The sequence below is a fragment of the Microcebus murinus genome, chromosome 20, assembly GCF_040939455.1.
Source record: "Microcebus murinus isolate Inina chromosome 20, M.murinus_Inina_mat1.0, whole genome shotgun sequence".
Taxonomy (NCBI): domain Eukaryota; kingdom Metazoa; phylum Chordata; class Mammalia; order Primates; family Cheirogaleidae; genus Microcebus; species Microcebus murinus.
In genome coordinates this window covers 25,262,930-25,288,047 of record NC_134123.1, presented here as the reverse complement: position 1 = coordinate 25,288,047, position 25,118 = coordinate 25,262,930, and the positions used below count along the sequence as shown (strand labels likewise).

Genomic DNA, 25,118 nt, shown 5'->3' with positions numbered 1-25,118 from the left:
GGCCTCCCCCAAACCTCAGTCTGCCATTGTACATATGTACAGTTTTAGTTAGAACTGTATTCAGTGTTTACTTTTTTTTAATGACTGTGAGAACACCATGTTCACATCTTAACCACTGCGATTGCTTTTCCTGCACTACTTGTTTTTTTCCAGAGTTCATAATTGCCATTTTTTGTTGTTGCTTAGCTTTCTATGTACTTACTACTAATAAGACTATAAATTTTGAGAAGTGTCTAAATCACTTCCCAGTAGTGTTACAGCTCTTTTAGAATTTGTCTAGCAGGTCTTCCGGTCCTCACCGGAAGGCCCCAAAAAAAAAAAAAAAAAAAAAAAATTACTTCCCAAAATATTTATATGAATTAGGTTTTTACTTTGATCTTCTGAAAGTCCATCTTTGCCTTCTGATCTGCTCCACTTTGGCTTGGTTACCTTCTATGACTGTTCTAGTTCTAAACCTAGGATCCTTCCATCATCCTCACCAGTCTGGATTTTTCCCTTTATCTCTTTTTTGTATTGGATTCCCTGTTTCTTGGATCTCATGTTGTCTTTTTGAATGTATTCCCCCAAAATTAGAAAACATTTTCTACTAACTTCTGGAGGAATTGTGGTATAGTCCTACAATTAAATACTGTTTAAGAAGGAGAATGAGTGAACTACATGTAACAATATGGATGACTCTCTCCACCGTAGTGTTGAGTGAAAGAAGCCAGACACAGAAGAGTACATCCTGTAGGCTTCTGTTTGTTTAAAGTTCAGAAACATACATAACTCAACTGTGGTGTCATAAGCCAGGATGGTGGGTTCCCTTTGGATTGGGGCAGTGACAAGTGACTGAAGGGAACACAAAGGGCTTTCTAGGGTACTGGTCATGTGCTGTTTCTCAGTCTGGGTCCTGGTTATGCAAGCATGTTCATTGTATTTCATTTCATTTCATTTAGCTCTGCATTAAATGTGTGTGCTTTTTGGTATGTATATTTCAAATGAAAATATATATGAAGTAAAAGAGAAAAAAGATAGTTGACTGTCTGTGTGGGCAGGGTCAGTTTATTGACTGGTGCCCAGACTGTAATAAAAGTGGGCATCCAGGCAACACTCCTTTTTGGGGGACCCTTGAATGTGCATGTCTGAAGATAGGACACAGACATGTTTGTTCTTTCTGCTATGTTTAACTAGAATCTTTAGATTTCTTTCTAAAGCTTTTTTGTTGACAATACAGGGTATCTTGATTAGCTTTGAAAGATACCCAAGATGAGGTGGAGCATCAGTTTTTTCTTTGACAAGTATATTAAAAGAATTGTAATTTCCATTCATTCATTCATCAAATACTTATAAACAAGACAATCAGGGTTCATGTCCTCATGGAGGATAGATCATAGCAGAAATTGCAAACATTATATATTAGTAGGACGAGTTACAGAGGGGAGATATAGACTGCCGTGGAAGCCTAGATAATAGAACGTAGTCTACTCTTCAGGGGCAAGGAAGCTTTCCTAAGGAAATGTTTTAGTTTGGTGAAGACTAGGGAAACATACTAGACTTTTTTCTTAATGAAAATGTCTCTTTTTGATGTAAAAGCCTTTATTCTTAATGAAAATGTGTCATCTTGATGTGAAGCCTTTATTTCTATCTGACCACCCTATTATGTGATTTCAGGTGGAGAGTATAGTGAAGATGATGTAAATGAATTAGTGAAGGAAGATGAAGTGGATGGTGAAGAGCAGACACAGAAAACCAAAGGGAAAAAGAGAAAGGCTCAGAGCATTCCAGCCAGGTGATGCTGCCCTCAGGGCCCTTAGAAGTCAGAGGCTGCTGTCACAACCATCCTGATTGCTAAGATTGATCTGATGGTAGATTTCTTATTGCCAGGGTTTCTAAATACTTTTCTCCTTGAGGGAAATATTTGTTGATATTTTAAGATTAAATTCTTGATCTCTGGCAAGCATTAAAAATTTCTGAGATTTAATTGAAAATAAGTTTTAATAGGTAATATGTGTACATGGGTAATACAAAAAAATCAATTACTGAAAAAAAAAAGTGTGCCCTGTTCTAAACCTTATTGCTTTTGCCTTTGAAAAACTACATTACCGGAGATACTCTTTGGGTATACAAGCATATATGTATATGTTTCCTACCCTCTTTAAAAAGAAAAAATACAAATAGCCAGGCTCGGTAGTCTGTGCCTATAGTCCCAGCTACTCAGAAGGCTGAGGCAGGAGGATCACTTGAGCCAGGAGTTCAAGGCCAATGTGGGCAACATAATGAAACCTCGTCTTTTTAAAAAAAAAAGAAAAATACAAATAGGATACTCTGCATATCATTTCTCACTTTCATTATTTCACATCTTAGAGATGGTACCATGGCAGTGCATTTAGATGTACATTCTTTTCAGTGACTGCATAGTATTACATTATATGAATAGGCCTTTATTTAAGCATTCCCATATTGAAGGATGCATGGATTGTGCCTAGTCTTTATCATTCATAACAAACAAGACTGCAGTGAATATTCTTTGTTTACATCTATATACATGTACCAGTATACGTGTATACATTAAGTGAAATTTGTAGAAGTAGAATTGTTTGTAAGATTATATGCAGTTAAGTTTTTAAAAAATAGAAATTAGCAAATTGCCTCCCATGGCCTAGTATGGAATTATACTGCCACCAAAAATTGTGAAAATTCTGACAGGTTATTTAACCCAGACAAGGGGTTTCATAGAAGTTTTTCACTCCACTTTAGTTGGTATTTCTGTCTTCCTGGGCATTAAAGCAAAAAGCAGATTACACATTATGAAAAGGAAAAAAAGAATTTTAGATATTAGATGATTCCCCTGAAGTCAAAATAGTCTAAGACTGTGGTCCCCAACCCCCAAGGCTACTGACCAGTACTGGTTGGTGGCCTGTTAGGAACTGGGCCCCACAGCAGGAGGTGAGCAAAGGGTGAGGCAGCAAAGCTTCATCTGTATTTATAGCCGCTCTCCATGGCTCACATTACCACTTAAGCTCCTCCTTCTCTCAGTTCGTCAGTGGAATTAGATTCTCATGGAAGTGCAAACCCTACTGTAAACTGCGCATGCAAGAGATATAGCCTTCACACTCCTTGGGAGAACCTAATGCCTGATGATCTGAGGTAGAGCTGAGGTGGTGATGCTAGCATTGGGTAAGCTGCAAATACAGATCGTCATTAGCAGAGAGATTTGCACAATAAATGTAATGCACTTGAATCATCCCCAAAGCGCTCCCCCCGTCAGTGGAAAAATTGTCTTCCATGAAATCGGTCCCTGGTGCCAAAAAGATTGGGGACTGCTGGTCTCAGAAGCAATTACTCTTACAAGTCTTGGGCTCACTTCTTACATCCTTGAGTTTTTCTGTATTCCAGCTTTTATCTCTTCAGAAAGTGGGACAAAACATTCGTATTTTCTTTCGTGAGAATTCTTGGAAGAAATATGCAAATAAATATGAGGCTCTTCTCAGTATAACTTGTTCTCAAAGGCCAGGCGTGGTGGCTCATGCCTGTAATCCTATCACTCTGGGAGGCTGAGATGGGAGGATTGCTTGAGCTCTGGAGTTCAAGCCCAGCCTGAAAAAGAGTGAGACCCATCTCTACTAAAAATAGAAAAAATTAGCTGGGCATGGTGGTGCACGCCTGTAGTTGCAGGTACTTGGGAGGCTGAGGCAGGATGATCACTTGACCCCAGCAATTTGAGGTTGCTATAAGTTAGGCTAATGCCACAGTACTGGGCAATAGAGTGAGACTCTGTCTCAAAAAAAAAAAAAAAAAAAAAAAAAGTCAAAAATATCTGACATTGGGCTGGGCGTGGTGGCTCACGCCTGTAATCCTAACACTCTGGAAGGCTGAGGCGGAAGGATTGTTTGAGCTCAGGTGTTCGAGACCAGCCTGAGCAAGAGTGAGACCTGGTCTCTACTAAAAAAATAGAAAGAAATTAGCTGGACAACTAAAATATATATATGTGTGTGTGTGTGTGTGTGTGTGTGTATATATATATATATATATATATATATATATATATATATTTTTTTTTTTTTTTTTTTTTTTTTTAGCCGGGCATGGTGGCACATGCCTGTAGTCCCAGCTACCTGGGAGGCTAAGGCAGGAGTATGGCTTAAGCCCAGGAGTTTGAGGTTGCTGTGAGCTAGGCTGATGCCATGGCACTCTAGCCCGGGCAACAGAGTGAGACTCTGTCTCATACATGCACAAGAAATGTCTGACATTGCTTGCATCATTTCAGGACAGGGAAAATAAAAAAAAATCTGGCATATGTCGTATATTCTTTGTTTTTTTTTATTCTTACTCTGTTGCCTGGGCTAGAGTGCCGTGACATCAGCCTAGCTCACAGCAACTTCAAACTCCTGGACTCAAGCGATCCTCTTGCCTCAGCTTCCCAAGTAGCTGGGACTACAGACATGTGCCACCATGCCCAGCTAATTTTTTCTACATATTTTTAGTTGGCCAATTAATTTCTTTCTATATTTAGTAGAGACGAGGTCTCACTCTTGCTCAAGCTGGCTTCAAACTCCTGACCTTGAGTGATCCTCCTGCCTTGGCCTCCAGAGTGCTGGGGTTTCAGGCGTGAGCCACTGCACCTGGCCATGTCGTATACTCTTAGAACACTTTTTCTGGGCAGATTAATTCTGTGAGGTGATTTTGGGTGTTTTCTTAGTGAAAACAGCTGCACCTGACTTAGAAGGAGGGTAGTATATTTTGATTCTAAGTGACTGGAGATGCTGACAGAGTTCAATTCTTTTTTTCTTTTCCAGAATCTCAGTTTATCTCTCCTACTCCCACCAGTATTATGTTAAATCAGTAGTCTCAGATTTAAAGTTTTTCTCAGGTTTGCAAGATTATATTTGGAGTTGAGAAAGCGGTCACTGAAATCTTTTGCATTGTCTGTCTTGTCTTTCCTTTTCCTTATGACTGTTGATGAATAGGAAGAAAAAACAAGGTGGCCTCTTGTTATTAATAGAAGAGGAGGAGGAAGAGGATTCCAATGCACAATCTGAAGGGAGTAGCAGTGAGGAGGAGGATGAAGATACAGAGCAGGAAAAAGGAATTGGATCAGAAGATGCAAGGAAAAAGAAGGAGGATGAACTCTGGGCCAGCTTCCTCAATGACGTGGGACCAAAATCAAAAGTGCCCCCAACTACACAAGTTAAGGTAAGTTGAAAGATTGAGATGAATGCCTCTCTAGAAATACTCTAAGTTCTCCAGATAGACTCTTTTTTTTTTTTAATTTACAAACAGATTTGAAGCTTATAGCAGAAATCAGACTAGATGCCTTTTGATAGTAACTCTACTAAATGAAAAGCAAAGCATTCCCTATAGTAGGAAAATAAGCCTTTCTAATCAAATAAATTTCCAGTTGGTCTTTAACTGGCTAGAGATTAAATATTTAAGAACAGCCATAGGCCGGGCGCTGTGGCTCACGCCTGTAATCCTAGCTCTTGGGAGGCCGAGGCGGGCGGATTGCTCGAGGTCAGGAGTTCAAAACCAGCCTGAGCGAGACCCCGTCTCTACTATAAATAGAAAGAAATTAATTGGCCAACTGATATATATATATATATAATTAGCCGGGCATGGTGGCGCATGCCTGTAGTCCCAGCTACCCGGGAGGCTGAGGCAGAAGGATCACTCGAGCCCAGGAGTTTGAGGTTGCTGTGAGCTAGGCTGACGCCACGGCACTCACTCTAGCCCGGGCAACAAAGCGAGACTCTGTCTCAAAAAAAAAAAAAAAAAAAAAAAAAAAAGAACAGCCATAAACAGTATGTTTAGATGGTTTGTTTAGGTTTCATCCTTTGGTGAAACTGATTATACTTCCTCCTTTTTTTCATAGACAGGAGAGGAGACTGAAGAGACAAGTTCAAGTAAATTGGTCAAAGCAGAAGAGCTAGAAAAACCCAAGGAAACAGAAAAAGTTAAAATCACCAAAGTATTCGATTTTGCTGGTGAAGAAGTGAGGTAAGGGGATGACCTTCGCAAACTTTGAAAACTAGTGTTTTAAAAATGAGATCTTTATATTAATAAATGGTGTTAACTATCCTCATTCCAGCCTATCATAATATTTTTGTAGAAATATTTGAACTCAAAACTGTGACTCTGTAAATGATCAGGGACCATGAAAAAGGTTTTCTCACATGTGATAATGTAGTTGTTGAGTTTTATGAAGTGGTCAGCTGGACAGAAGCAAGGACACATAAGAGTTAAGTAATTGATTCCACTTGCTCATGGCTGTTTCGTGACTTTGGATAAGTCATTTCTCTCCCTGTTTTTTTTTTTTTTTAGATAGGGTCTTGCTTTGTTGCCTGGCTAGAGTGGTGCAGTGTCGTTGTCATAGCTTGCTGCAACCTCAAACTCCTGTGTTCAAGCAATTCCCCCGCCTCAGCCTCCTGAGTAGTGGGACTGAAGGCAACTGCCATGACATGTGGCTGACTTTTCTATTATTTTGGTGGAGTCAAGGTCTCATCCTTGCTCAGGCTGGTCTCAAACTCCTGGCCTCAAGTGATCCTCCCACCTCAGCCTCCCAAAGTGCTAGGATTACGAGCATGAGCCACCGCACCCAGCCCATTTCTCTCTTTACTTTTTTTGACTATGAAATATGAACCCCAGTGAAGACTCTGAAATCAGATTGAAAGAATTGAAGAATTAAAATTACTAGGAGAGAAATTTTGTTCCCGTATTATTTCCTTAATAATATTTTTAAAATTGATTCATGAGGTTTGTTTACTATAGTTTAGGGTCCTCAAACTGCAGCCCTGCGGGCCACATGTGGCTCACCGAGGACATTTATCTGGCCTGCCAGGTGTTTTTGCCGCTGCTGCCTGTCCTGCTTAGCAGCTGACTGGTCCCAGGCCCACAGTGCGCATGCCCACAGTGGAATGTGCGCTGCACTCTCCAGCAGCCCTCCAGTGGTCTGAGGGACAGTAAACTGGCCCCGTTTAAAAAGTTTGAGGACCGCTGGTAGAAAAACAACTAGGGCTTAATGCCAGTTTATCCTTGACCGTTTTAACCTCCTAGCTGTTCTGCATAAGAGCCACATGCCTGGAATTTCCTCTTCCCCATTTATGTCAGTTTTATTATGTGAAATAGCAGGTCTCTAATATAGACCTAAATGAGAATAGATGAAATGCTAATCAGTAATTTTATAGGTGGTCACATTTGTTTTCCTTGACAATAATTAATTAGACCTGTCGGGTCTCTGAAAATACAATTTCCCCTACAGTATTTATTCTTTTTTTTTTTTTTTTTTTGAGACAGAGTCTCACTTTGTTGCCCAGGCTAGAGTGAGTGCCATGGCATCAGCCTAGCTCACAGCAACCTCACACTCCTGAGCTCAAGCAATCCTGCTGCCTCAGCCTCCCAAGTAGCTGGGACTACGGGCATGCACCACCATGCCCGGCTAGTCTTTTCTATATATATTAGTTGGCCAATTAACTTCTTTTTTTTTTTTTTTTTTTTGAGACAGAGTCTCGCTTTGTTGCCCAGGCTAGAGTGAGTGCCGTGGCATCAGGCTAGCTCACAGCAACCTCAAACTCCTGGGCTTGAGCAATCCTTCTGCCTCAGCCTCCCGAGTAGCTGGGACTACAGGCATGCGCCACCATGCCCGGCTAATTTTTTTTATATACATATTAGTTGGCCAATTAATTTCTTTCTATTTATAGTAGAGACGGGGTCTCGCTCTTGCTCAGGCTGGTTTTGAACTCCTGACCTTGAGCAGTCCGCCCGCCTCGGCCTCCCAGAGAGCTAGGATTACAGGCGTGAGCCACCACGCCCGGCTAGGCCAATTAACTTCTTTCTGTTACAGTAGAGATGGGGTCTCACTCTTGCTCAGGCTGATTTCGAACTCCGACTTCGAGCAATCCACCCGCCTTGGCCTCCCAGAGTGCTAGGATTACAGGCATGAGCCACCGCGCCCGACCACAATATTTATTCTTAAAAATAATATGCTTTTCTACAGTTATTTCAGCTTGTGAAAATACATTTTGGAAGAAAGAATTATCAGTGTGGAGCAAAACTTTTTATTATTATTATTATTTTAGTGTATTATGGGGGTACAAGTTTAAGGTTACTTATATTGCCCGTGCCCCCCTCCCTCCTCGAGTAAGAGCTTCAAACGTGTCCATCCCCCAAACGTTGCACATCTTACTCGTTGTGATTGTATACACCCATCCCCTCCTCTCCCATCCCACCCTCCCAACACCTGATAAATATTACTCCTATATGTCCACTTAGATGTTTATCCGTTAATACCAATTTGCTGGTGAGTACATGTGGTGCTGGTTTTTCCAGTCTTGAGATACTTAACTTAGTAGAATGGGTTCCAGCTGTATCCAGGAATATACAAGAGGTGCTATTCATCATTGTTTCTAAAACTTTTTATTATTTAAAAAAAACTTGGCCAGGCACAGTAGTGTATGCCTGTAATGCCAGTACTTTGGGAGGCTGAGGCTGGAGGATTGCTTGAGGCCAAGAGTTCAAGACCAGCCTAGGCAACATAGTGAGACCCTATCTCTACAAAAAGTAAGAAAAGTTAGCCAGGTATGGTGGCATGCACCTGTATTCGCAGCTACTCAGGAGGCTGAGGCAGGAGAATTGCTTGAGCCTAGGAGTTGGAGTCTACAGTGAGCTATAATCACTCCACTGCACTCCAGCCTGGGCAGCAGAGCAAGACCCTGTTTCTCAAAAAAAACCAAAAATTCTTCTCACCTTTTTTTCCTGAAAAATTTCATTGTTACAAAAATGTTGTAAGAATAGTGTTACAACAAACACCCATGAGCCTGTCTTCTCTGTTCACCACTGGTTAATGTTTTGTTTCTCTTTCACCACCTATATCTTGGTTTTTCTTTTCCTCTGGCCAAATCCTTTGAGAATTATTATGTTATTATAATTATTATACTTGTAGTCATTGTGACACCTCATTCTTAAATACTTAGCACATCTTTTATGACCAAGGGCTTTCTCCTTCGTAACACAAGATAACGCACATATGCAGTAAATTTAACATTAGAGCACATTACTATCTATAGTGAAGGACCCTGATTTAAAATTTTCAGACTGTTGCAGACCAATACTTTTGTAAAACAATACAAGGAATTACTAGAAACATAAATTTAAAAGATGTACAAAATTCAAGCCCAGATTTTAAGATTAAACAGATACCCTGCTCACTGTAGCGCCAGAGCATGTGCTTGCACGTAACTGGAGCTGCCTGCCCCCTACTGTTGGTCCTTATAACCTCAGGTGATACAGCATTGGCCAAAAAAAAAAAAAAAGATTCAACAGACATAAAATGAAGCAAAGATAGGAAAAGGGAAAGAATTACGTAACTATATAAGCGGTTCATAGAAAATGCTAGTAAAAGTGATTGACACTGGAAATCATTGTTATATCTTTTTATTGTATAATCGAAGCAAAACAAAAAACTAAAAGTAAAATACCAAATCTCAAATGTTAAATATCAGACACTTTGAATAAATACTGTTTATATATATATATATATATATATTTTTTTTTTTTTTTTTTTTTTGAAACAGAGTCTCACCCTGTTGCCCTGGCTAGAGTGCCGTGGCGTCAGCCTAGCTCACAGCAACCTCAAACTCCTGGGCTCAAGCGATCCTCCTGCCTCAGCCTCCCGAGTAGCTGGAACTACAGGCATGAGCCACCATGCCCGGTTAATGTTTTCTATATATTTTTAGTTGTCTGGCTAATTTATTTCTACTTTTAGTAGAGACGGGGTCTCGCTCTTGCTCAGGCTCAGGTTGGTCTCGAACTCCTGACCTTGAGCGATCCTCTCGCCTCAGCCTCCCAGAGTGCTAGGATTACAGGTGTGAGCCGCCATAACCGGCCCACTTTTTATTTTCTAAGAGTCCAAGGCCGGGCACAGTGGCTCACGCCTGTATTCCTAGCACTCTGGGAGGCTGAGGTGGGCTGATCGCTGGAGGTCAGAAGTTCAAGACGAGCCTGAGCCTGAGCAAGAGCGAGACCCCGTCTCTACTAAAAATAGAAAGAAATTAGCTGGGCATGGTGGCTCATGCCTGTAGTCCCAGTTACTCGGGAGGCTGAGGCAGGAGGATCGCCTGAGCCCAGGAGTTTGAGGTTGCTGTGATCTAGGCTGATGCCAGGGCACTCTAGCCAGGGCAATAGAGTGAGACTCTGTCTCAAAAAAAAAAGAGTCCAGGCTATTTGTAATGCATAATGTTCCTCAGTTTGGATCGTTGGATTGTTTCTTCTTTATTAGCTTCAGATTAATCAGGTTAGACAATGATTAGGTTAGACAATTTAGACCCTGAAAGCAATATCTTCCAGAATTCTGCATTGTAAGGCATCCTTTCTTTGGTAATTAATTATTTTGGAGATCTATTAAGTAATTAATGTGAATTAGTATAATTTGTTACCAGAAATCATACAGGAAGCTGAGTTGTCCAATAGAGGGTAGCAGAACACTGATGGTAAACCTTCAATGGCTCAAAAGTCCTATAAAAATAATATAGGAAGTATATTATTAATGTGCCATTAGGAATATAGGTTTAAAATTTTTTAGAACTTTTTCTTGGCTTGAATTTTCCATCTGTCATGTAGAATATTTAATGAAGATTTATTTATAACTTGACCAGTGGCCATACATAGAGAATATGAAAAGCTGGTCAATTGCTCTTGCTATGAGAAATCATTAAATTTCCAATCAAATTAAATTTTGTTTATAAATACTAATATAGTTGTCTGCCACACATTTCGTATTTCATTTTCTAAAGTAAATGGATGGTAATTTTAAATACAGTACTTGATGGGTATTCAGGCAGTCTGCTGTTTTCATTTTTTGTCAGAAGAGGGCAGCACCATATCTGTATCAAAAGCAAAACAGAAATGGAATATGGAAGCACTTTTTCTATAAATTACATATTACAAATATATTTCACATTTATATAATCAAATATATAATAATACGTAAAATTGAATATTTAATATAAATATATTTAGAAGTAATACATGCTTATTACTTTTAAAAATTATGTTACAGAAATATGTAACATGTGTAACATAACAAGTAAAAGTGCTCTGTAACTCCCTCCCCCTAAAGAAAACAAATATTTTTAATAGTTGGCATATTGGCAGGATTTTTTTTAACTTAGATTATTTATACTTAAATTTAGGTATTATAAGAAACTCTCTTGTGGGAATTTAGGAGATCTGATTTTCATTGATGACCAGATACAAATTAGCTATATAGATTTGAGCATATCTTTTAATCTCTTGATATCATTATTCTGCTTTTTCTTTTTTGTCTTTATATCAAGTTTTAAGAGTATTACTACATCTGTAAAAAATGTGAGAAAAAGCTAGTGATAACTGGGAAGAATTTGTAAGTATAAGCATAAGGTAGTGTTAGCACAAAGTTAGTCTTTTAGTTTTTCTATGTTTTAGTTGTTAAATTTTGGATTTTTGCCATTTTGGTTTTTTCCCCACTTGAAAAATGTATAGCTTATTAACCTTGGGGAATGAGGGAAAATAGTATTTTTTATCCTTCCGTATCACAGAACCAGCTGAATCAGTTAGCTCAGACTTTCCTAAATGAATCACCTTTAGGAAAAGGCCAGTCACGGAAAGTTTCTGCCCAAATAAAGAGTTTTCAGGAAGTTCTGAGTAAGTGAAAATGATGTTAAAATGGAATTTCTTCTGAGAACACTTGAAGTGACTATTGTAAAAAATAGGACTTTTCCTGTCAGTGTTCCATCTTGTGTATTAGAGGTGGTCTGTGGCCAGGGAAGAGTGAATAAGTGGATTTTCATTTAATTCCTGTGTTTTCAGAATGGACTTCAGATCTGCCTTTTGTGAGTCTGAAACTTCTGTAGTTTTCATTTCTCCCAAGAGTAATGGGTTCTGCTGGGTTAGGGGGGAGTGTAGCCTGTGGTTTAAGGTGCTGAAGGGGATCTGGGGCCTTGTTGCTCCTGATGCAAAATTTCAGCTGGTTTCAGCCTGACTGCTCTACCTTTCAAGGTTCCTGGTACCTCAATTTAATGAGCCTTCTAGGGAACTGTAAAACAGATTGGCTTGATTATTGTTGGCCATTCCATGTGACTACAGGGAAGATCAGGGAAAACCAAACCCAGAGCCAATGACTGCTTGTCTATATGCTTTCTACTTTGCGAAAATTTGATTGGCATTGGCATCTGTTTTTTGTTACACCTCTTCTCATTATCCTTGTGTAGTTTTATCTTTTTTAATTTATTTGCCGCTACTTGGTAGGGTTTTAGGAGTGGAGAATAAAGCATGTGTTCAGACCATTATGTATAAGTCTACTTGTTCTTCATTAGCCATTTCTGGGCTGCCCCAGATTCTACCTAGAGCAAGGAGATTTAAAGGAACTCTTTCTAGTCTAGTGCCCTGGGACTCACCATAAGCCTGAGATTTGGATGTGGGTTTATTTTGGTTATCTATATAACAGTGTTAAGAAATGACCCCAAAATTTAATGGCTTAAAAAAACAATTGTTTTATTATCATTTCTTATAGTTTTAGGGGTGTTTGGGCTCAGCTGGGCAGGTCTTGCTCAGGCTCTCTTATACAGCTCTAGTCAGACATCGGCTAAGTCTGGAGCGATTACTCCCATGTCTGACACCAGGGCTAGAAAGACTCAAATACCTGGGAGTTGGAACAGGCACCTTAGGCATCTATCTCTGTGTAGTCTTCCTATCTGATCTCTCCCACGCAGTGGCTTCAGAGTAGCCCAGACTTTTTGTGTGGTAACTTAGAGTTCCAAGGTACATTCTTTGTTTGTTTGTTTGTTTGTTTTGAGACAGAGTCTTGCTTTGTTGCCCAGGCTAGAGTGAGTGCCGTGGCGTCAGCCTAGCTCACAGCAACCTCAAACTCCTGGGCTCGAGCGATCCTTCTGTCTCAGCCTCCCGAGTAGCTGGGACTACAGGCATGCGCCACCATGCCCGGCTAATTTTTATATATATATATCAGTTGGCCAATTAGTTTCTCTCTATTTATAGTAGAGACGGGGTCTCGCTCTTGCTCAGGCTGGTTTTGAACTCCTGACCTTGAGCAATCCGCCCGCCTCGGCCTCCCAGAGAGCTGGGATTACAGGCGTGAGCCACCGCGCCCAGCCGCCAAGGTACATTCTTAAGAGAATGAGCCAGGTGGAAGCTAAATCACCTTTTATCAGCTAGCCTCAGAAGTTATGTACTGCCACTTTGACAGAACTCTGTGAGTTGAGGCAGCCACAAAGGGCCACTCAGTTTCAAGAGATGGTAACACAGGCCGGGCGCGGTGGCTCACGCCTGTAATCCTAGCTCTCTGGGAGGCCGAGGCGGGCGGATTGCTCAAGGTCAGGAGTTCAAAACCAGCCTGAGCAAGAGTGAGACCCCGTCTCTACTATAAATAGAGAGAAACTAATTGGCCAACTGATATATATATAAAAAAATTAGCCGGGCATGGTGGCGCATGCCTGTAGTCCCAGCTACTCGGGAGGCTGAGACAGAAGGATCGCTCGAGCCCAGGAGTTTGAGGTTGCTGTGAGCTAGGCTGACGCCACGGCACTCACACTAGCCTGGGCAACAAAGCGAGACTCTGTCTCAAAAAAAAAAAACAAAAAAGAGATGGTAACACAGACTTCTCTCTTACTGATGTAGTGTCAGGATTCTGTAAGAACTTGTGGGGATGGGAAATTTGTGGCATTTGTCCTTGGAAAATAGTACCTACTTACAGGGTTTTCTATATAGCATTGCTGCTTAATCTCTGGGTAGTCTTGAATAAGTCACTTAAGACCCGTAGATTTCCATTTTCTTACTCATGAAATGTAAATGTGTTGTCAGTCAGCTGTTGCTACATAATGCTGTGGGTAGCACCCATTCCAAACCTCAGTGGTATATAACAATAAGCATTTATTTGCTTATTGTTGCTCATGTGCCTCTGGGTGTCTGGGATTCAGCTGATCTAGGCTTGGCTTGGCTCCAAGCAGCATGTCAGGCTCTGGTCTGCACCATATGTCCTTCTGCCATCTTGGACCAGCAACTTCTTGAGGCACAGTCTTCTTTTTTTTTTTTTTTTTTTTTTTTTTTTGAGACAGAGTCTTGCTTTGTTGCCCAGGCTCTAGAGTGAGTGCCATGGCGTCAGCCTAGCTCACAGCAACCTCAAACTCCTGGACTCAAGCAATCCTGCTGCCTCAGCCTCCTGAGTAGCGGGGACTACAGGCATGCGCCACCATGCCCAGCTAATTTTTTTTCCTATATATATTAGTTGGCCAATTAATTTCTTTCTATTTATAGTAGAGACGGGGTCTCGCTCTTGCTCAGGCTGGTTTCATACTCCTGACCTCAAGCAATCCGCCCGTCTCTGCCTCCCGGAGTGCTAGGATTACAGGCATGAGCCACTGCGCCTGGCTGAGGCACATTCTTCTTATGACTCAAAGGAACAATTCAAGGGAGGAGGTGGAACAGCACAAGCATGTGTAAGGTTTCTTTTCCTCTCGTGTCAGCCAATATCTCATTGGCCTTTGAAGCAACTCTTATACCCAAGCTTAGCATCGGTGGGGTAGGGAAATACCTTGTTTGTTGGTCAACAGAGAAAGAGAGAATATTACTGAATGATATTCTAATCATTTAATTTTTTCCTCTTATTTTTGAGAGGTCCATTTGGGAGAGTAGAGAGGCACACATTGAACCTGGTGTAGAGGATCAGACTTCAGAAGGCCTTGACTGTGTGGTTCAGTAGTTTATATTTGGTTCTCTGAAGAATACTGAGCCATCACAGTGTGAGCAGGGGAGTAACAGTTTATTTTAAAATGCTGCCTTTCAAAATTAACTTAACAGTCTTTCCCGGTAAAGATTCTTAATACAAAATCTCCCAAACTCTTATTCTGTGCCACTTGTATACGTGACACAGTGGTAAGTGGAGAAACAAGATGAGTTTAAGATGACTCAAAGAATATTTGTCCTAGAAGGAGGGCCAGAAGGTGGATAGAATTACATTCCTTAAAGATGGAATTTATAGGCCAGGCGCAGTGGCTCATGCCTGTAATCCTAGCACTCTGAGAGGCTGAGCCGGGTGGATCACTCTAGGTCAGGAGTTCAAAACCAGCCTGAGCAAAAGTGAGAACCGTCTCTACTAAAAATAGGAAGAAATTAATTGGCCAATTAAAAATATATAGAAAAAATTAGCCAGGCCTAGTGGCACATGCCTGTAGTCCCAGCTACTCGGGAGATTGAGGCAGAAGGATTGCTTGAGCCCAGGAGTTTGAGGTTGCTGTGAGCTAGGCTGAAGCCAAAGCACTCTAGCCTGGGCAACAGAGTGAGACTCTGCCTCAAAAAAAAAAAAAAAAAAAGAAAAGATGGAATTTATAGGATTTACCTGTCATTATTCTTGGCCAATCTTTTTCTGGATGACCTGTTTGAACACTCATAATACAGTGACCATAACCTTAGATCCTCCTACTGATAGAATTTAAACATTCCTCAGATGTTTTTGTTGACTTGGCAAGCCTAGGCAGGCATTGGGCATTTCTCCTCCTCTCTTTATCTGAAATTTCAGGGGCCATAAATACCCTTATTTGATCCTTTAGGACTCAGTTTTTTTTTTTGTTTTGTTTTGTTTTTTTGAGACAGAGTCTCACTTTGTTGTCCAGGCTAGAGTGAGTGCCGTGGCGTCAGCCTAGCTCACAGCAACCTCAAACTCCTGGGCTTGAGTGATCCTTCTGCCTCAGCCTCCCGAGTAGCTGGGACTACAGGCATGCGCCACCATGCCCGGCTAATTTTTTATATATATATCAGTTGGCCAATTAATTTCTTTCTATTTATAGTAGAGACGGGGTCTCGCTCTTGCTCAGGCTGGTTTTGAACTCCTGACCTTGAGCAATCCGCCCGCCTCGGCCTCCCAAGAGCTAGGATTACAGGCGTGAGCCACAGCGCCCGGCCTAGGACTCAGTTTTAATTAGGGTAATTCTTTCAGATTTGAAATTAGACAGGATTGTTGGTCATGTTGCTTTCTTCCATTCCCAAATTAGTGCTAATTTAGCCAGTTTTAAGAGATTCTGTTTCATCTTTGAGTTATTCTAGGTATAGAACAGGAGCCTTCTGCAGAGTATTTTTCAGTTGTTCATACCGTTGCTTTTCTCCTTGAGATAATGCCAGTGTTTTTCTCCCCACATTTCATCTCTCCGTCTCAACTTTTATGGGCCTTTAAGTCCGATTGCTAATCTATGTATGAGGTACAGTGTGAGGGCCTTTTTCAGCCTTCACTTCAGTAACCCACCGTGGACTGAGATTCAGCAGTAACTGCTAGGCTGTGTTTCATGCTGACTCATGGGAAGGATTTTAGGGAGATAAAATTTATATACATTTTGTTTCATTTGTTCATTTTAGTCAGGGAAAATGTCTTTATGTAAAATTATTGTCATAAACTTTAATCTTAAAAGCACAGCAGCCAGAATTTATTGAAAGCTCAGAGGACATTTTCCTTTCAAAGGTAAATGTCTTAGAGTTTGTTTCTCCCTCTTTAGCCCTCTTGTAAACTTGTTGTCTCTTTCCATGTTACAGGGTGACTAAGGAAGTGGATGCTACATCTAAAGAAGCCAAATCCTTCCTCAAACAAAATGAGAAAGAAAAACCACAAGCCAATGTCCCTTCAGCTCTGCCATCCCTCCCTGCTGGGTCAGGGTGAGTATTTGAATCTCAGTCTTAAGTATACTTGGTGCGTTGGAAAAGCTATTTTCAGTGCATGGACCTGCTTTAGCTGCAGCTCCCATGACTCCTTCCCTGAGACAGGGAATTATGCTGCTGCTCTGACTTTGCTGAAATGTTTACCAAATGGAAGGTGCAAAGGAAAATTAGCCATAGTTTTCTCGTTTGATTCCTGTCTGGAAAAAGTCCTGGTTGACAGTGTTGACCACAGAGCTGAACTTCTAAATTTTACATTTAAAAATAATAATTTTGAATGAAAATATCAGCAGTTCATCAGAACTTTTAATTAAGATTTGGGTTGAGGACTTACTCCCATTCCCCATGACCTCAAAGTAACATAAAGAGGTCAAAGGTGATTTACAGATAATTGTCTTAACATTTTTGTCAGACACTTAATAGTTTTTTTCCCTTCCTATTTTTCACATTACTTAAGTTGTTTTCGGCTAAAGACTAGAATTCTTTCTCTTTGGAAGAAGTAAAAATTCCTTTCTTATTAAGTGTAAGAAGTAAAGCATCACAATACATGAAAGAAGCCTAAGTTTATAGCCCACAGGGAAGTGAACAGACTCCATCCTGTGGGTAGCCCTGAGCACCCAGCTAACTGATAGAGAAGTTCTGTATTATTGTCCCCTTGTTCTTTGTTTGGGTTAGAACAAATCTCCTAAACTGGCTTTTCTGACCCTTAGTCAGAGATTATCCCTGTTCATAGCAATTTCATTGCTATGAACAGTAAAGTTTTGTTTGTTTTACATTTTTTTAAAAAGCCTTGATTTTCCTGTCAGTGTGTGAGTGTCCTCACCTTTACAGCCCTGGCTCTAAACAACACTGTTACGCTGGTGTAGTCTGTTAGGTTGCATTTACCTAGAAGCAGACCCTCAGACAAAGGTTTTAGTGCAAGTCACTTATGTGAGAGGTGATTCCAGGAAGCCCAAATAGGGAGGCAAAAGGGAGGAAGGAAGCCGATAAAGGGTAAATTATTAAGCAGGTGACTGCTAGTGATAGCTGGCACTCAGTCCTGCTAGGGAACTCAGGGAGACTGGGAAGAGCACAGCAAGGGGTGACGAGGTTGGGATGTTTATCCTCCAGCACTCAGCACTCAGCACTCGTCTGACATTGGCTTCCACACATTCCCTGCCCTCTATCCTCAGACTATGAGCTGCAGGTGCTTGCAGTGAGGTGTTCCTCTTAGCATGTGTCATGGCAGTGAATGCCAGGAGATGTGGACAGGGCTACATTTGCATCTACTATATCTTTATCTTCTTCAGATTGAGGGTATTTCTCTTCCAGTGAAGCTAGCAGGTGGCAGAAGTCATGTAGTAGTTACACAGAAACCTAAAAAGGAAAAGGATTTGACTTCTTGCCACCACTATGGAAATGACATAAAAGCAGATGGAGGAGGAGCAGAGCTTTGTGGTAATATGAACAGAGTTCTCCAGACTTGGCTCTGTTAATACTCTAGACCAGCACTTTTCAAGCTGTGGTTTGCAATCATCAGTTAAAAGAAAACATCACAATACATTCTATGTAGTAAGAGTAAATATTCTTTCATAAATTTTGTTTGGTTTTATTAATTTATTTACTTATTTTTGAGAATAAGGTCTTGCTCTGTTACTCAGGGCTGGAATACAGTGGTGTAATTACAGCTCACTGCAGCCTCGAACTCCTGGACTCAAACAATCCTCTTGCCTCAGCCTCCCAGGTAGCTAGAACTACAGGCACATGCCACCACACCTGGCTAATTTTTTAATTTTTTGTAGAGATGAAGTCTCACTATGTTGCTCAGGCTGTTTCAAATTCCTGGCCTCAAGCAATCCTCCCACCTCAGCCTCCCAAAGTGTTAGGATTATAGGCGTGGAGCCACCATGCTGGCCTGTTTCATAAAATTTTTATTTTACTTATTGATATCCTGGGTGACAAAATAAACTGTATTTCTAGTGAGGGTTATACATACATACTGTGGTTTTCTATTTTACATTATTGTATATAGCGTGTATCATTTTACAAAACGTTATGACCCACTGAATTGATTTCACGATCTACTACAACTTGAATTTGACCAATACTGCTGTAGACTATTCTAGGCTGTATGGAATTAGCCTTCAGCAGGCTATTATGTGAATTGCCATGTTTGTATGTGGTATTATTAAACAGTGTTTCTTGCATTTATTAAAAGTATTACTGTGGGCTGTGCACTGTCTCACGCCTGTAATCCTAGCACTCTGGGAGGCCGAGGCGAGAGGATTGTTTGAGTTCAGGATTTCAAGACCAGCCTGAGCAAGAACGTGACCCTGTCTCTACTGAAAAAAATAGAAATTAGCTGGACAACTTAAAAATTGAGTTGATATATAGGAAAAATTATCCGGGCATGGTGGCACATGCCAGTAGTCCTGGCTACTTGGGAGACTGAGGCAGGAGGATCACCTGAGCCCAGGAGTTTGAGGTTGCTGTGAGGTAGGCTGATGCCACGGCACTTGAGCCTGGGCAACAGAGTGAGACTCTGCCTCAAAAAAAAAACAAAATAGTATTACTGTGGAAGTTATTCTGAATATAAATACCGTGGAAATAAAGGCAAAGAAGCTCTTCTACCTTAGGTTTCTAGCATGGTTAATTTCCACTAGGACATTTACTTCCACCTTCCTTGGATATTTCTTAAAATAATCCCTATTAGGCCGGGTGCGGTGGCTCACGCCTATAATCCTAGCACTCTGGGAAGCCAAAGTGGGAGGATCCCTCAAGGTCAGGAGTTTGAAACCAGCCTGAGCAAGAGCAAGACCCCGTCTCTACTATAAATAGAAATTAATTGGCCAAACTAATATATATAGAAAAAAGTAGCTGGGCATGGTGGTGCATGCCTGTAGTCTCAGCTACTCAGGAGGCTGAGGCAGAAGGATTGCTTGAGCCCAGGAGTTTGAGGTTGCTGTGAGCTAGGCTGACACCGCGGCACTCACTCTAGCCTGGGCAACAAAGCGAGACTGTCTCAAAAAAAAAAATTTAATAATAATCCCTATTGATGTTTAGAAACTGTATGTTTCAGAAAATACTCTCTGTTACTGAATCATAAAAATAATTAGAAGGGGGAGAACTGGCAGCTTAACAAAGCTCATTTAAAACACCAAGTCACTCATGGAAATCTCTCTGCTTGCTATATCCATGCCCTTCTTTCTTAGAGCTTATAGCCTTTCTAGAATAAGAAATCTGCTGAGATGATATCTGTATTAGGGATACCCAGCAGGAAACAGATGGCATCCTCAAATTAGGATACTTTGAGGAGAATTTAATAACTCACAAAGTGATGGAAAACCACAGGGATGGGAATAGTGTAACGTCCCTGGGGCTAGTAATAATGAGAACTCCATTACCACTCCTAGGTCTGCAGGGGTAAGAGGGGGCAATTGGTGGCAGTGGACAACAGAGGGTTGTGTGAAATGGACCTCCTGACAGGAGCTGAGACCTTCAGTTGAGCGATTGACCCACTCCCCAGGGGGAAGCCGTGGGAATAAATAACCAGATTCCCCTTTTCTCCCTCCCTCCAATCTCTTGTCAGGGCACTCCATTGCCTACTGGGGCTTATTAAAGAAAAAATTATTCTGATGGTTTTTAAAACAGTGAGGAAGACTTTATTCAAGGCTATTGTGATAGGCGTCAAGATTCTCTGTAGGGGAGAAAGAAGGAGCTCAACTCCAAATACAGCAAAGACAGCTGCAGATTTATAGCAGAGTGGGGGTGGGGTGTCAGTGGATGGAAAATTACTAAAAGGAGACATCAAAGGTAGAGGGATTCTTGCTAAACCAACTAACTAGGATTCTCATTCTCGCTAAAGGGAGGCTAGGGGGTTCAGACATCAAGGGTAGGGGGTTCTCTCTAAACTGACTTAGCAGGATTCTTGCTAAAATAGGGCTACGCAGGCCTAGCAGTTGAGAAGAGGGCTCAGGGGAGTCTGACTAAAGTTTATTTTAAGGAGAGTCTTCATCAGGCTGTGTATACAGGGCAGCTCCTGGAGCAGAGACCAACATGGAGAAGGATGTAGAGGGAGGGGCCAACCAGAAGCTGTTCCCAGGAGCTCTTAAAGTGAAATATTTTTCAGTAGATTAGTGAACTGCTGACTTCCTTATAAAGGGGATAAAGTGACCAAAATCAGTTTTTTGAAAGCTATAATGGAATATAACCAGATTACAAGGATATGTCTGCCAAGTGTTTGAGTAAAAAGTCCCTAGGCTTGTATATGAAAAGGTACACATTTAATTATGATACAGTGTAACTTGAATTTCTTAATAAATCCACAGTGTCCTTCCAGGTTGGTATGCTCATTTTTCTGAAATGAATCTCAAAAAAGTTTATAATTATAGTTGTGCTTGGGAAAAGACAGGGCCAAAAGGAATTCAGCTGATCCAAGTTGGCTGAGTGGGCACATTTTATCAGTGCAAATGTTAGTATCTGCTGCAGATTCCACATGCAGGGTATAGAAAGTCTTTTCAAGGGAAGAATTTACTGGAATAATCTAACATATTAAAATTATCTTAATGCAGTAAAAATGTTTTCCCACAGCCTTTTTTTCATTTTGTGAGCTACTTCAGTTTATAGAAATTCTCCAGTAGAAGCACTTTATTTGTTTATTTTCCTTTTCTCTAAACAGATTTAAGCAATACAGGAAAACCAGAGCAGGAGAATAAAACATCCTGTCCCACATCTTTTGCTAAGATAAGCACAGATTCAGAAATAAGAACAGATTTGGAGGAGCAAATGTTTGTAACTGAAAATGCATTTCCTCCACATGTTTAAAATAGCACACTACTTAGGCTATAAAAAGCCAAAGTTTATGTTTTGGAAATGGAGTAAGCCCAATTTTAATTAGAGGCAGGAATCAGACTACAAAAAATACTCTCTTTACATATGGTAGTAAAAAGCACAGAGTTTAATGTGTCTCAGTTCCCATGGTCTTGTCATTCCAAGCCCTTGATCCAACTTTTCCTTCAGCTCCCCAGTCCTCACTGCCAATACCGTTAGCTGTTTGTATCCAGCTGGCTGTGCTTCAGCCCCACACTGCTTACTTGCAACCCAACATCTACTACTGGTAGATGGGCTACCATTAGTCTCATTAGAATTTATAATCTGGCCAGGTACAGTGGCTCAGGCTCATAATCCTAACACTTGGGGAGGCTGAGGGAGGCTCACTTGAGGCCAGGAGTTTCGAGAGCAACTTGGACAACATAGTGAGACCCTGTCTCTGAAAAAAATTAACTGTGTGTGGTGATGCATTCCTGTAGTCCTAACCACTTGGCAGGCTGTGGCAGGAGGATTACTTGAGCCTTGAAATTGAAGGTTGCAGCAAACTAGGATTGTGCCACTGCACTCCAGCCTGGGAGACAGAGTGAGGCCCTGTCTCTAAAAGAAGAAACTTATAGTCTCATCCATAGGTATTGACTTGTTTAATTGAGCATCTCTTGTTCAGCTGCTTCCTTATAGACTGGGAGATAACTGTTTCCTCACTTTTCCTTTGTAAGCCTTTTCTCCATTTCCATGGTTTTCTATACCATATTTCCATCTCCTTCCTATCTCATGAAATTGAGGGGGCTAGCATATTTTAAAAAATGAGTTCCAGGTGTATTTGTAAATTGGTATCTGTCAATAGCAACAATGAAACTGTGGACAACTTGTGGTCACTCAACTGGGGTATAATGGCTATTGCTGTTTCTGTACGGTAATCAACTCCTACAGAGGTCTGAATCATACATTATGGGCAGCTTATGTGTTATTAGGAGCCTGGTAGGAGATAACCTTGACCAACTTGTGTTAAGTGCATTTCTTCTGGTAGCCATTTTTTCCTGCATAGGACTAGCTAGCGATAGCTTCTAGGGGGATATTTCAGGAGCTAGTGATGACTATGGAAATGACTGACTTGGGCAGGTCTGGTGGTAATGCTGTTGTCTTACATATCAGTTCCAGAATGATATACTTTATATTGGAGCAAGAACATCCTATACCGACTTTCACCTTCATGTTCTTCAGTGGATGTCTAATACCCTGCTTCATTTGGTTTTAACTTATTGTTGTTTTTAATATATACCTCTACAGGTATTGCAGGTACAAACTAAGTAGATTTGAATTAAATAAGGAAAATAATTCTTAAAAGATTTCCTCATGAATAGTTGAAATATTTTGAGTCTCTTAAAGGTAATTTCATTCACATTCTTGATTCAAAGATACTGTTCCAGGCCAAGCTAGTAACAGAGAAGTATGGCTAGAGAGACTAGTAACATTCTTGGCAAGGAAGGGGAGATTGTTGACATTTGAATTAACTCCTGCCAGTGTGAGCATCTTAATGAGATTCCAAACATAGAAAAGCTTTCAAAATGAGAGCTTCATTCATTTGTGGTCACCAGGATGGAGTACCTCTGTCAGTTTGAATTGAATACCTACAGCAAATACTGTGAATCTAGGAAATATTCCTAGTGGTTTTCAAGGTGGCCCAGAGTTAAACAAATTCTAGTTTTCCTAGAAAATTCTATGAGAATATAAACTTCACTACACACACAGCAGCCTCTTTTCTCTGCTCTTAGCTTTGAATTATAGTGCCAACCAGTTTCAAAAATCTGTGCTTTTTCGGGTGTCAGGCAGGTGTGGGGGAAGGGATGGGTATATACATACATAATGAGTGTGATGCACACCAACTGGGGGATGGACATGCTTGAAGCTCTGACTCGAGGGGGGAGGGGGAGCAAGGGCAATATGTAAACTTAACATTTGTACCCCCACAGCATGCTGGAAAAAAATAAAATTAAATTATAAAGAAAAAAAAAGTCTATGCTTTTGAGAGCCACATCTGTGTTATAAACTTTAAAAATTTTAATTTGTTTTATTCCTGTACCCTGGTCATGCTGAATTTCTCTTGGTGTGAAAAATGAGTTAAGTGCTTTAGGTGCTTTTTGGGTATAGGGAAGAATAAAATAGGTACCTGATGTGTAACAGTTGTAACATTTACTCAGTATAATAGAAATTGATTTGGGAACAAGGATTTGAAGACCTTTGTTTAAGGAGAAAATTATGATGCTCTAGGAACGAAGTGAAAATATTTTGATTTAACTTTATAACAGCAATTTATTATTACTTCATGGGCTTGAACTTCTTTTAGTGTACGTTAGAGGGCAGAATTTCTCCTGAAAAGACAGCTTTTCTTTGGCAAGCTCCCAGGAACTTGAAGCATTCTTAAGGTTGGGGATATGAGTTCTATACATTTTTCTTTGCTTAATTAGATTAGTTTCTTGGTATGAGATTTCTGTGCACTCTGCAGTTTCTACATTTTTCTTGTATTAGAATTTGTTTTGTTTTCAACTCTACCATTGTGCTTAGAAAGTGAAAGATGATTTTTCTTCTCTCATTTTTGCATCTTTTTCCTTGAAATGCAAAAATCTTTTTTGTTGTTTTGGGGTTTTTTAAATTACAAATAAAGTAAAAATGGCCTCTAGTTTCACCACTTAAATTTTTTCAGAAAGAAGGTAGTGAAAATTCCTTTCTTCCTGCCCGATCCTTTATTCCCATCCTCAAAGGCTGATAGTTATTAACTGATTGTCAGGTTTGTGTACATCCTTCCCTGTGCTATGTTAATATATTGTATTCATATATACACTTAAGACAAAAATGAATTTAAATGGATTTACAGTGTCTGTGTTGGTCTGCAATTTATATTTTTACTTAATAGTCTATCTTAGGCATCTTCCAGGTTAAGTATAAACATCTGTATTTTTTATGCCTGCATGGTACTCCATTTTGTGAATATTCCATGATTTGAGTAACCATTCTTTCCTTTTTTTTTTTGAGACAGAGTCTCACTCTGTTGCTTGGGCTAGAGTGCTGTGGCGTCAGCCTAGCTCACAGCAACCTCAAACTCCTGGGTTCACGCGATCCTCCTGCCTCAGCCTCCCAGGTAGCTGGGACTACAGGCATGTGCCACCATGCCCAGCTAATTTTTATATATATTTTTTAGTTGGCCAATTAATTTCTTTCTATTTTTAGTAGAGACAAGGTCTTGCTCTTGCTCAGGCTAGTTTTGAACTCCTGACCTTGAGGGATCCTCCCGCCTCGGCCTCCCAGGAGTGCTAGAATTACAGGCGTGAGCCACCATGCCTGGCAGAGTAACCATTCTCTTATTGATGAACACTTAGTTTTCCAAATTTTACAGTTATGAATAATTCTGCGATGATCTTTACACATACATTTTTTATGTTCTGGAGGACAGATTCTTAAAAGTGAGATTGCTCGGTCATTGAGTATGTGCATCTTAAATTTTAATAGATGCTGCTTAATAAGTGATACCAATTTTAATTCATGTCAGTATTATGTAAGAGGACCCATTTCTGCACATTATTAGCAGTACATTTTCATCAGAGTTTTCTCCATGATCATTAACTGGATCTTCATAACCTGATGGTTTC

At 40.5% G+C, this 25,118-nt stretch overlaps 1 protein-coding gene and 1 non-coding gene across 4 annotated transcripts in view; both read left to right on the top strand.

Annotated features, from left to right (window-relative positions):
• The window catches only part of CFDP1 (craniofacial development protein 1), a 100,587-nt gene that overhangs the window by 1,410 nt on the left and 74,059 nt on the right, over window positions 1-25,118 (top strand). For all 3 annotated transcript variants that reach the window (XM_012772516.2, XM_012772515.2, XM_075995800.1), the window contains exons 2-5: window positions 1,654-1,771; window positions 4,950-5,175; window positions 5,852-5,976; window positions 16,546-16,665. In XM_012772516.2, the coding sequence (XP_012627970.2) occupies window positions 1,654-1,771; window positions 4,950-5,175; window positions 5,852-5,976; window positions 16,546-16,665 (589 nt within the window). The remainder of the gene's footprint in view (window positions 1-1,653; window positions 1,772-4,949; window positions 5,176-5,851; window positions 5,977-16,545; window positions 16,666-25,118) is intronic.
• LOC142863001 (U7 small nuclear RNA) lies at window positions 250-311 on the top strand. The gene has a single exon (XR_012913890.1). It is a non-coding gene; the product is annotated as a U7 small nuclear RNA (small nuclear RNA).